Consider the following 13,544-nt stretch of genomic DNA (forward strand, 5'->3'; position numbering starts at 1 on the left):
TCAAGAATTATTTACATCCTTGCATTTTCAGTGTTCTTCTTCCCTGTTTTTGTTGGCTTAATGCTGCATAAGCTCTTCAGTGAAAGGTTTCAGGATATGGCCAAAACTTTAACACCGCAAAGATGACTATAACACAGGACGTGGTCAATTTTTAAAGAAAAAGTGTACCGCTAGCTTAAGACATTTCTCTTTGTTCTCATAGTTTTATTCCAAGTTTATTATCCAGGCAGATCTTTGATACAGTTTGTTAACTCTTGCTCATAAGTTATGCAAATCTATAAAAAAAGGCCATTACCACACTACCTCAACCTCTTGTTCGGCAGTATTGTAAAAGGGTTGGGTTTATAACCTGGCAAACCAAGGCCTGTCATCCTGCATTTGTTTTGTTACTACTTCCCCAGCATCTCTATAATGCATGTGTCATCCAGGACTTCAACTAGCGTAGTAGGCCACGCAAGGTTTCCCCTCAGTGCAAGGAAATACCATTTCACTCATTATTTAAAAGGGTTAAACCTCCTGATGTTCTGGGTCACTGTTACAGTAATGCAGTGTACAGAGTACAGTATATACGCTGCTGTACAGTAACCCTTCCTTCACAGGAAGCTGATTCTAGTTAAAGATGTAACATTGACTTGTATGCAGCTTTTGAATTAATCATACTAAAAGCAGGGTCACTAAGTTGTTAAACACTGAATGCTACGCAGAAGCATTTTTGCCCTGATAAGCTGCTTTAGCTTTAGCGTAAGTGTGACTGCAGATGCCTCATTAGGAGACAGAAAAATGTGGAATCTAAGTTCTTTGGCAATGCATTAAGAGAGAACACAAATGTAGGCAAACTTGCAGCCACCAATACAATACATTCATCACACATGCAAGCACAAACAGACAAAGACGTCCCTGTTTATTTTTTTTTAATACACTGAGAGGGGAGTGAGAGGCACATTATAATTGTTATTTTACACAGTTGCTGTGCACTCACAATGAAACTATCATTTCATTACAGCATTTCTACCAAGTAATAGTTATATTTTCTGCACCAGCGATCCACATCATATGGACAGAGCCACTTCCACAGTTTATCTCTCTCTGGCTATCCTTGCCCGTCAGAGCCCATTTTTAGAAACTGCAAAGATCCTGTGGGGTGTGAATGGTTTTCTACACTTGGGCTTGCATGGCTTATTTATTTATCTTATCTTTAGATGTTCTGTCCCTGTCCAGGCACGCAGTCAGCTGCAGCTTGCTGTGTACTGCAAAAGTTTCCAAGACATTTTTAATTGGACGCCAGGAAAAACATTAAAGTCGCTTTGAACTGTGTGGAATCAAAGATTCATCTGAGACATATTTAAGCATGGAGTCGCCTGCTCAGCTCACAGGAAAGAGCGAGAGGCAGGCAGTTGTTCAGGGGGTTTGAGTTGAACCTTGTGCCCGTGTGTGACGATGTCTTTGTGGGTCCAAGCAAGCCTGTGTGTCTCTATGTGTTCATGAACGCTGGCCCATGTCTGTGGACATGCACCACAAATCTTTGTCTAATAATATGCATTAAGTTGACATGCATTCCTATGAAAACTGTGGAAAACGCCAGATTTTCCAAAACATACATGGTAAATGCTGCAGTTTTGGTTAGGTTGGACAGTGTAGTACAATTTTCATGGGACACATCAAAGGTTTCAGCATTTACACACACACTCCCTCAGACTCCCTTGGTGCTTATTGGAATTATTATATATTTTTTTAAGGGGCTGTTCTCCAGCAAGGCTTGTAAACACTGTAATCTTAAAAAGCCATTATCAAAGATGTGAAGAAAATTAGATAAAACTGACTTTTGTGATTGTTGTTAGTGCCTCTGTGTGGCCTTTAAAATGTATGTCAAAGACATGTGTTAATACATACTAGAAAACACAACAATAAAAACTAAAAGTTTTATTACAGGGATATGATGTTAAATAGCACCAGTTAGAAGTAAAACAAAAACTGTTGTTGTCATTAATTGTGTTGGCCAGAGCAATACCAAAGTCAGTGTTTTATCACCTTTCAAAATCCGTCTTTGCCCATTAAAACAAATCAACGGAGACATTATGTCATAAGCTTGATAAAAAGGCCTGGAGTCAGATTTGGTCAGGGAGATATGCCAGTGTCCCAGTTAAATAGCTTTAGTATTGTATTGCTATCTCCTCTGATGCTATCGTCAACTATTTCATTCATTTTTGGCCTGTCAACGCTCCCAAACTTTGGAATCCACGAGAGAAGCCTTTGTGCTATCGTAAAACATATTGTCACACCCATAGGGTTTTATTTATTTTTTTAATGAGGGATGATCTTGCCTCTTGTGCCACTGAGAAATCAGGAAGCTAATTTCCATCTTTTTTATTTCATTGTTTAATAGTTTACATACCGTATATACAGTACACTAACTCCTTCTTGTGTGTCATGTATTTCAGATCATGTCTCTTTTTTCTCACCCTCACTCATTTCAGTCAATTTCATTCAATGGGAATCAGGATAATCTATGTGTGGCAAATACTGTGACGTAATCATTTATTACGAAAGCGAGGTGATGCAAAACTGCATCGTCAGCCTCAATTACGTAGACACAGTGGAGTTAAGTGGATTGGGTCACTGTAGGCCATTTCACATTATTGACTCAAATGTTTGCACAAAGCCATTCACTTCTCTTTCTTACTGAAAACGTGTATACACAGGATTCTATACTTAAGCTAGCTGCCCCTGGAGAAGGTGGAATGTGTGCATAACACCCCATGATACAAAAATGTTGGATTGAACAGTATATTGACAAATTTGCTCTTCAATGCTTTGATTAAATTGCTTCTCCTGAGGGGCCTGAGGAAAGGCCATAATACGATTAGTATCAAAAGGTTTTATCCCGTTGGAACTGAGCATGTGCATTACAATCTACCTGCTCTATCTTGAGATCATTGGAAGAGCTGACATTTCTGCGCAAGGCGGTGCAAAGCAGAAACGGTTCATCCTCGAGAGAGAATGATTGTTGTAAAAGTCAATCTCCCTTAGATATTGACACACCCTGTGTTTGGCCCAGAGCCTAACGCAAGAGCAGAAATCAGGGGGTCATCAATAAAATAAGCTCTCATCATTTAGGGCCAATCCTCTGGGAATGAACAAATTGACTCAAATTTAAAACTCAAGTAGAGGAGGGCGTTCAGTCGCGATTTTATCATTTAACAAATGTATCCAAAATTAAGTTATTTCTGTCTGCCCTGGGCCCGACCTGCCTTTATTTCATCCCATGTCAACTAATAAAATTGCCTTCTGCTCTGCACTTAGTAGAGAAGCACAAGATGGTCTGCAAGTTGTTTCAAAATGCAGCTGCCAGGCTTTTTACTGGAACTGAGAGGATAGAACACATTCATCTCATTTTCCCATCCCCCCCTTTGGCTACTTAATTCCTTTGGAACATATTTTGAGAATTTATTGATTACCTCTTATGTGAGGTAAAGATGATAATGTACATAAATGTTTTGCAATTATATAGTTTTTTAGAGTATATCTGAACGTGGTGAGCATCCAGTTCCACTTTCGTCAAGGGGACCAAGAGATGTCAGAGTGTGAGGGCGTTGAAAGCAGCCACTGAGGACTCTGTGTTAATAATTCAGAGCAACTAAATAGGTCACACAAGTATTAATTACGCAGAACAGGGTATGGCGGAAGGAGATGAAGAGGGAAGGTAGAGTGAAAGATCTACGGACACATAATAGTAGTTATGACAGAAAAATAACAAAGGAGTGAGGGAGAGGAGTGTAATCAACTGGAAAAAGTAGTGGAAGAATGTAGATTAAAAACAGAACAAGTAAGAGAAGAAGAGTGTTTGAGAAAAGGAGAGACCAGAGGAGGAAGACAAGAGGAGGTGTGGTCCATATTATGAGCACCAATCAATGAAACAGCATGAAAGTTGCTTCTAAAGTGTTCTTTCAAATGTGCTTTCCTTCGTCATCCAGCCAGGGCCTGTCATCCCCGCCACCCCCCATGCAACAAAATGACAGCTATAACAATAAAGGCTCAGGCCACATTTACTAGCATGCATGTAAATCCCCACTGCAGCAAACAGGCAGTTGTAACAACTGTTGCGAGCATCAGAAATGATTATTATGTTGCATGTTGAGCGACTGAAAAACAAGCCAGATTTGTTGTTCAGTCCATCTCCTGCTGTTACCTCAAATGTAAAACTGCTCATGGGAGGGACTGAACGGTGTTAGCAGTTTGATGATATAAGACAACAATATTCAGTTGTCTTGATGCAGCAACGTGTATTGCCGGTCTCGGCCTCCTGCTTCTCAGTTGAGCAAGTTCACACTTCAATACACTCATCGTGATGAGCTGTCAGACGTCTGAGACAATCTGGCCCCGCTATATATACAAATATAGCAATCTAACTGTGTTGCTCTATCAAAATGAGATCTGTGTCACTTCACAACCCCTTTGTAGCCCTAAAGAATCCCAATATTGAAAGGCAATAATGCCATCTGTGCTTTAGAACAAGCTTGTCTGCTGTACATGTGGCTTTTTTTCAGCATTCTGCCATTTATTTTATTTTTGTTGTTGTGAAATGCTGAAAATATACACCCTTTTTATGTATTATTCTGCAAATTGCTGTTTTGATTGAGTCCAACATAGTTTTAGCTTGTCATTAATGGGAAGCCATTCTTCTAAAGAAGTGCACTAACCCCAGCTGTTTCCTGTCTCACCTCGTCTCCTCATCTCCTTCCCATCCTCTCTCTGAGACCACTACTCTTATGCCCCGGAGCCAGCAGACATGTCAGCTGCACTGGAGCAGACAGTAGGCAGTGGATTATGCAAGAGCCAAGTTTCATGGTCTAATGAACATTTTCTACTTTTATTCTTTCCTTTTTTATAACAGCACTTGTCTTCAACTATGTGTTACTCAATCATTTATTGCTGCTGCCCACTAGTCGCCTTGCTGTCCATGTCTCCACTGATTGGGCCAAAATGAGAGCAAAAGAGCGAGTAGCTGTGGTTCAGATGAATATTAATGGACTTGCTACTTGTCCCTTTAAAGATTTTACTGGGTTTTAGAGATGAAAAAAAGCCTGTTTATTTAATCATTCTTGCTCTTGGTATTTAATAATTTAGTTGCTCATGGGACAAAACATAATAAAGCTGACTCATATATATATATACAGTGGGGAAAAAAAGTATTTAGTCAGCCACCAATTGTGCAAGTTCTCCCACTTAAAAAGATGAGAGAGGCCTGTAATTTTCATCATAGGTACACTTCAACTATGAGAGTATATGTATATTTAATAATTTAATTTCCCTCAGCTATATTGCATGTCGTAACATCATTTCATAATTTATAGTTTTAACAGACTAAGAATAAGCACAAGCATGGGCCTTGCTTGTGGCTATCTTAGAAGTTGCTGTTAAGTTGCACTTGAACAAGGGATAGATCTGTTGTGGAGCTGCTTTGCTCAACTAGACTCAATTTTAGTAACAGGTCAGTGGTGGTTCTTGGAATTTGTTTTTTTATGTATTATTCTATTCATAATAGTCAAAAACATAAATTAATATATGCTACATGCATACACCCTGGGTTCTATCTTCCTCTAAATTAGATCACTAATCTGAATCATGTAGTATTCCATACGTTATAGCATATGATGATATGATAAAAAAAAAACTGCCTGGATGTTTTCGGGTAGAGAATAAAAAAGCAGGTTCTGGCCATATTTAGGTGCTTTTCTCTTTTTGTTTTTCACAGAGGAGAGTACTCCCTCAGTGTAAGCAGAAATTCTCAGCTGATCGCCATAGCTAAGCTGCATGGAACTGCCATGACATCATATTCACGAGACACTCACTTTCTCCTTTTATCTGCAACCAAACAGAGGAACGTCTGCACTCTGGTGTAGTGTATGGCACAGTGTTTGGGGGCTGCCATTTTTTTTTTTTTAAATCTGGTTTCAATTAATAGAAAACCATAGTCGCTATTGACGGTAGCTTGGCTATTTAAAGATCACGGGTTTGTGCGAGATGTGACAATTCTCTCTGACCAACCAATGGTCTGCAGTGCTTAAATTCGACCATCTAGTATTGACTCAGCTTGCTGGGAACCTCGACCGAGGTGGTAAAAAAAAAAAGTACCGGCTGCTAGACCGATGCAAAACTTTTGCAAATGGAAACGCAAAATAATAATGTGTAATGAACTGAATTGGACTGCTTGATGGAAACACTGTTTAAGTGACAACGCAGTGTGTTAAAAAGTGACGACAATTTGCCCTTATGAAGCATCCGTAGCAAAGTGTATTCATGCTGTAAATGCAAAAAAGTTGGATTCAAATATGAGATTATCCACAAAGTAAGGATGTGTTTAAATCAGTGAACCGAAGACCAATTACTTTGTTTGCTGTCAGCAGAATCTAACATGGTGATAAATGCAAACCTAATCATGTAAAGTGATTAATTAACTGGACTGTACGGGATCCAGTTGGGACATGATTATGAGCATATATATAATGTGCAAACAATTAACAATCCTGAGTAATTCCTGTGCTCTGTATCTGTATCTCAGACGGCTACACTACAGATGACATTGAGTTCTACTGGCGAGGAGGAGTCAATGCTGTGACAGGGGTGGACAAGATCGAACTGCCCCAGTTTTCAATTGTGGATCATAACCTCATCTCCAAGAATGTCGTCTTCTCAACAGGTAATGCTAACAAGCAAGTGAAAATGCATGAATCATAGTTGATGGTATTTTCTGTCTTTAAGGTTTATTTCATTTCCTTAATATGCTGCTGCAAAGAGGGCATTATGGAAGTTCACAACTGTTGACCCTTTTACAATTTGCACTGATTGATGAGAAATAGCATCCACTAATTTCCAGAAAGGCAAAATGATATGTAAATGTACGAACACGCATACAACCTTCAAATGAAGTACCGTCCTGGGAGATGGAAGACACTATGACTTATTTAACAGCAATAAACAAAAGGAATACTGTCTGATACAATAAAATATTCATCTCTTCTGCATTCATGAATTTGTCATGCAATCGTAAGCGGGACAGAGGTTCTGCTGAATACACTTTTTGGATGCTGCAGAGAATAAGAGCGGAACACTAACGCAGTAAGAGCGTAGTGACTCCACCAACGAGAAGGCTAGTCTTGTCTGCAGGGGTCAGACGTTGCACACAACCCTATTAACAACATAATGCTTTCTGATGTATGCAAAATGTTTGTATATGCATGAGTGTATGTGTTTGTAAGCTACCCAATGTGTCCCTGCGGTGTGCCTGATTGTATTGCCTTATACAGAGATATGGTAAGCGGGGATTCCCTTTTAATTTGCTGTCTACTGCGATATGGAGTGAATGACCTGGGGGGCACACAGAGATGCAAATATCAGCACAAGTGCCTGGGCATTTACCAAATACAAGTGACATGTTTCACTCCAAGGATAGGCAATGTCATTGTTGCCTTATGAATATTTAACGTTACACCTCCGCTCTGTCATTTTACCCAAACTGTTTCCTCACTTCATGAAGAAATGATTCAAGAATTATCTCAGTGGCTCATGCTAGCATTAGCTAAATAAAAAAGCAGGTCCTTGACATTCTAAGAGGAGCGGAGGCTGGTGGGTTGTTGATGCTTTCATTACAACGACTTAATATTCCTTCATTGCCCCTCTTCTGTTTCTGCATGACTCTCCAATCAACTTTATATTGCAGTGTATTCTAGCTCTTCTTTTGTTTCCTTGCCCCATTCAGTTGCAATGCAACTCAAACCAAAATACAGCCAATTCCCGAAGGAGAGAAATATGTGTGGTGATGCAATTTGCCCAACCCAAAGCTCCTGCTGTGGGCTTATTTCAAATAGAGCAAGATAAGCAAAAAAAAAGAGGCCCCTCAACAGACAAACCATCAAACTTCTTGCAATATTGTGTACAAACACAGGCAGTGGAGAAGGGGTAATTCCAGAGAGCGCTGATGCGTCAGTTCAGTGGACACAACAGATATGATATTTTACTGAGTTGCTTCTGCAACCCAGGAACTAGAGGCTATTGTTGATAAACGAGCTTGGAAGAAGAACTGTTGAAGAGTACAGTCTACATTTTAGGGTTCTCTCACATCAACGTTTATAATCAATTTGTTGTTTTTGGTTATTATGAAGTAAAATTGCTAGCCTCCCTCTTCTGGATTTGAGTCTTTCTATTTTGTTATTTGGACAAAACGTAACTTAAGGCCCAGGGAAATTGTAAAGAAAATGTTTCAGTCTGTTCTTTTCAAAAGTACATGGATTAAACAAAAATAAATGGACATATACATGACTAATTTAAGTATTTATTTATTTCTATGATTTTTGAGAGACTCCCTCCAGAGCATTCAGTAGCAAATGCAGATGTACCGTGATGTTGTGAAAAAAGGATTACAATGTCAACCACAAAGGAGGTTTGAACATTGGTATCCTTTTCTGTACATGATTTATAACCTATGATTAACAATAAGTGCACCAAAATGGCTGACTACAAAAACAGAAGCTAGCATCCTTACTCCATAGCCTACTAGTAGTAAACTTGGATGGTAATAATCTTTAAAAATGACATTCCCAAACATTAATAAACAAGTAAGATTTAGTGCCTACATTTAACCATACTGTACCTTTACCATAGATCAAATCAAAAAACATCACTTTTCTTTTCTTCCCTGTCTCTTCTCTGCAGGTGCTTACCCTCGTCTGTCCCTTAGTTTTAAACTGAAGAGAAACATCGGGTACTTCATCCTGCAGACATACATGCCTTCTATACTCATCACTATCCTCTCGTGGGTCTCCTTCTGGATCAACTATGACGCCTCGGCTGCCAGAGTGGCTCTGGGTGAGGCCTGCAATACAAATATAGACAGAATGACAGGAGATTGGGGTAGACACTTTAAAAAGGCTAAACATAAGATTATATTTTTTCCTCAAAATCTTACCTCATAACGTTCACATAATTTACTCCAAGGGCAAATGGAGACAAGTAACCTGAGGGTGACAAGTTGAGGAACAAATATTTAGAACATATTTCACATTAAGTCAGGCAAGAACATATGTAGTGGACCGAAACATTCAGTATACTGACAAAGGATAAAGCATATATATATTATTTCTACCAGTCTTCAAATTTCATCTTAAAATTGTACCTGTATAAATCTATCTATTGATTTATTATTTACTGTGCATTTTGTCTTTATTCATTTTATACATGGCCATTATACAGTCATTGAATATAGCACTGCACTGATCCACACATTTTTTCATTTTAGTTTAGTTAATTTTTTTGACAGGGAATGTGCCTATTTTTTACTTTTACATACCAGGATTAGGCAGAAAGTTACATTTTAATTTGTATCTGTTTCACTTCTTTTACAATCACGGTGGATGTTAACATGGTCAAATAGCCATCCAAGTACAAGAAATGTTGCTGTATCCCACAGAGAGATTATGGTGGATGACCAGTTTGATTTGTTTCCGCTTGATTCAAGAGCCTCTGAGCTTTTCTGGTAGTCACAACACCCCCCGTCATCCTAAAATATGTAACGACAGTGTAGCCTGTGAGGTTTGTATTGAGCTCCTAGCTTCCTCAGTGTTTATTGGAAGCTCCCTGTCTTCTTTTCACCCAACTCCCTCTACCCAGCTTCATCCATCCTTCAACCCATCCCTCGCTTTAGTCGACAAGGCAATTTCGCTGATTGCCGACTGAGCTGCATTTAGTGATCCGGGGGTAGGGCATGCATGGGATTTAATGAAAAAAAAAAGGTAATACTCCATAATGGAGGCGGGTCAGCAGAGTTGGGAAATGTTGGGTCACCCCTTAGTCTACACCAGATTCAGGAACCACTTTATCCTGACCTGGTTCCTGGCAATAAAATGGACCTGTAATGGCTGAATCACATGGCCACTGTGCTGTCGGAATCCTTTGTTGTTATTGTTAAGCCCTTGGAGCAACAGCTTGGGGAAATTGCCTGAATCCTATTTTGAGCGCTGGTCACCTGAAAGCTTTGTGACAGCTGTAAAATAATTTAGTAATTGTTTACCGAGACTCTCAATAGAAATTGCCTTAAAAAAATGATGCTTTGTGTGCTTTCACAGTAGAATAGACAGGTGCGCGTGGGAGGATTTGTGAGCACTATAAGAGCTGAGAACACAATTATTTAATCGTGCAAGGAAAATCACATTTAAGGTTTAGAATCAGGCCTCTCATGCCATTTACAATATAATACTGCAGATACACATTGTAAGCACACTACATCCAACAGACATTACTTTGCAAAAACAACAAGAATAGGAAATGAAATGACTACCAGCAAGAGTAAGTGTGTCAATCATAATAAGCAGAAACTCAACACGTTGATATGCACATTCAATCTGACAGTAACTATTAGCCACAGCTTGCCGGGCGAGGATTTGAAAACGGTCTACAACTTTTCTCAGTCGGAGTTCTCTGCTAATGAACAAGACCAAGGTTGACATTTGAATTTCAAATCTCTGCAGCGCTTCAGGTGCACGTCTTTTAGCTCGTCTCCCGATGCATGGTTTGATGTCATGGGGGTAAGTCCCTTGGGTTCATTGATCCTGGCAGGCTTAATGAAGCACAGACATGGTATCAAATCAAGCACAGACATGGTATCAAGTAAATCACAAAGATGTCTCGCAGTCGCAAGCACTAGAACACAAAACTGTCACACATTCAGTAAGAACAGTACAGAGAGTAACATTTTGAAATGATGGTGGCACATAATGTGATAAAACCACAGAAACAAATCCAATGGAAAGTCAAATACCCCACTTTACGCCCCTGACCCAATTTGGCTTCACAGCTGGTGTGATCTCATCACAGGGTGGTCTAGTTGCTATTGATTTACTAAAAAGAAAAATGGAAGAAGTCAATTTGTGAGTGCATTACATAAAAATACTTTCAACTGCAACATTATTGATTCATACTGTTTCTGTTATAATGTAATGAATTTGGTCTTTGTCCTCAGGTATTACCACGGTGCTGACCATGACTACCATTAACACCCACCTGAGAGAAACCCTCCCCAAAATCCCCTACGTCAAGGCCATAGACATGTACCTCATGGGCTGCTTTGTCTTTGTCTTCCTGGCTCTGCTGGAGTATGCGCTGGTAAACTACATATTCTTTGGACGAGGCCCTCAACGTCAGAAAAGGGCAGCTGAGAAACTAACTACAGCTAACAATGAAAAGATGAGGATGGATCCAAACAAGGTAAGAATACCTTAGCCTGGAGTTTGTTTAGTTTATTTATTTTGCACGATTCAAACAATAAAAATAGCCTGGAGTTTGTCAACCTGTATTTCCTCAAATTCAGAATACGTTTCTGAAAGATGCCTCCATCGATGCATTTTCGTCTGTAGAGGCACAGACTCGATGATGAGCTTCCACATTCTCACATTTTCAAGTGAAAGCAGTTTTCGTTGCTCTAGATTCACAAAATCACATATTTTCTTTACTTTGCAGTGGAATTTCAATTTAATTATTCATAAAGCTGTCTAAGGAGCTTAGAATAATTACAAGGGGGAAAAAAGAAATGTCACCGCTTCAAATAGAGGGTTGACCTAATGTTTCCTGCCTTTAGTGTGCCAAGGAAGGCAGCCTAATAAGCTTCTACTAGCCCTGTTTGAAATACAAATGAGACATGTTGCCAGCTGCAACCGAGGGAAAGAAGGTCTCAGAGCCACTTGGCTCTTTGTCTTGAGAGAAAGAGTTGTGTTCACTTCCTCAGTTTGTGCTCCCAGGTGAAGTGGACCAAATACTTACCAGCAGAGATACAAAATGGCCACCACAACGTGGCTGCACATGGACGTGCTGATATTTGAATACAAAACACTGTCCTTACTGAGCAGAAAACATTGATTGCATTGATATCCTGTAATATCAAGTGAAGGCAAAGGAGGACAGTCAGTCAAACTGCACTTTTGTTTTGAATCCTCTGATAACACCATTCCTTACCTGCAGTTCATGTCCACACGTATTTGCATTTACTTTTCAGTTGCTCAAGTAACCATCGTGATTATGTTTGCAGTGGCTGGTGGGGAATGTAGTTGGCCGAGACGATACTCTGTATGCAAGAATGAAACAAAGGGATCTTGATGGTCATGACTCGATGTGGGAACCAATCTTTGTGGATGACGGAGCAATTGGACTTGGCGAACAAAAGAACAAGGTAATGCTAAAATGTAAAAATTAAAGAAATGTCAAACTGTGTTAAACTGCTACTACACATTTACATTTAGATAGTATTTTGGCCACTTGGAGGCAGCAGGACAAACACAACATTGACATATTATTACATTATTAAGTTGAAAATAGGTTACTGGTTTGCACATCTAGCAGAGAGAGGTTTAACATGAGCATATATTTGAAGTTGTGTTTTTGGCAGCCTGGTGAATCTAGGTCCAATATTCTTAGGAGTTCCATGTTTACCATGTTTGGTGCTGGCAGGTAAAACCAAAACAATGATCAAAGATGCTGAAACACTCTATAGATGATGATAATTCTCTACTGGTTTGTCACTAGGAGCTACCTAGTTACACGAAATCCTTTCCTCCATAGTTAAATTAAATATGATTTTGGTACTTAGCTTTTCAATTATTTTAGAAAAATGTAATTTAGAGAAAGCTGTTGTTGCATGATATGAATACACTACACAAACTTGACTCTTTTTCTTGGGTAGATGGACCCACATGAAAACATCCTTTTGGGCACCTTGGGCACCTTGGACATCAAGAACGACATGGGCGTTTCAGAGCTGGCTCTGGGTCTCAACGACCCACGAAATACCATGCTGACATACGATAGCTCGACTCTACAGTACCGCAAAGCAGGGCTGGCCAGGCACAACTTTGGTCGAAACACGCTGGAGTGCCACATGACTCAAAAGAAGAGCCGACTACGGAGGCGTGCTTCACAGCTAAAGATCAACATCCCAGACTTGACTGATGTAAACTCTATTGACAAATGGTCGAGGATCATCTTCCCGACTGTCTTCTCCTTCTTCAACATTGTTTACTGGCTTTACTACGTCAATTAAAAGAAGCAAAGGACATCAGTGAGTGCAAGAACAAACAGCAAAATATGTTGCTCATTTGTTGTTTGTATCCGGTTTCTTTCATTTTGATGTGATCTTGTAAAACTGGACTGAATTACTATATCCAGGACTGGAAACATCATATCTTGGAATACCCCATTTGCTGGCTAACACGTGAAAACCTTATAAAAGAGAGATTACAAATATATAAGGTGCCTGTTCCTGAGTAATTGTTTAAATTGTACATACTCTGTGCATTGTGTATCTTGCCATTTTGTTGTTTGTTTGCATATTTTTTTATGTTTTTATTATGTTAGATCTACAGCACACATAAATCTTTGCCAAAATATATCAGTTACAAACCAATTGACAGTTGACACAAAATGATAATTTACTATTAACAACAATACTTAAATAGTGTTAAAGCAAGTTTCAGGTTAGCAGAGTTTTTTTAAGATGAATTATG

At 39.3% G+C, this 13,544-nt stretch overlaps 1 protein-coding gene across 2 annotated transcripts in view; it reads left to right on the forward strand.

Annotated features, from left to right (window-relative positions):
- gabrb2b (gamma-aminobutyric acid type A receptor subunit beta2b) overlaps positions 1-13,081 on the forward strand; it is a 51,271-nt gene extending 38,190 nt beyond the window's left edge. Inside the window, exons 6-10 of one of the 2 annotated variants that reach the window (XM_076101734.1) lie at positions 6,560-6,697; positions 8,710-8,862; positions 11,012-11,256; positions 12,074-12,214; positions 12,725-13,081. In XM_076101734.1, the coding sequence (XP_075957849.1) occupies positions 6,560-6,697; positions 8,710-8,862; positions 11,012-11,256; positions 12,074-12,214; positions 12,725-13,081 (1,034 nt within the window). The remainder of the gene's footprint in view (positions 1-6,559; positions 6,698-8,709; positions 8,863-11,011; positions 11,257-12,073; positions 12,215-12,724) is intronic. The other variant, XM_076101735.1, reaches the window with a different exon arrangement.
- Positions 13,082-13,544: the final 463 nt, after the last annotated feature.

The sequence above is a fragment of the Anarhichas minor genome, unplaced genomic scaffold (genome assembly GCF_050575085.1).
Source record: "Anarhichas minor isolate MPS153535 unplaced genomic scaffold, ASM5057508v1 ptg000027l, whole genome shotgun sequence".
Lineage (NCBI taxonomy): Eukaryota > Metazoa > Chordata > Actinopteri > Perciformes > Anarhichadidae > Anarhichas > Anarhichas minor.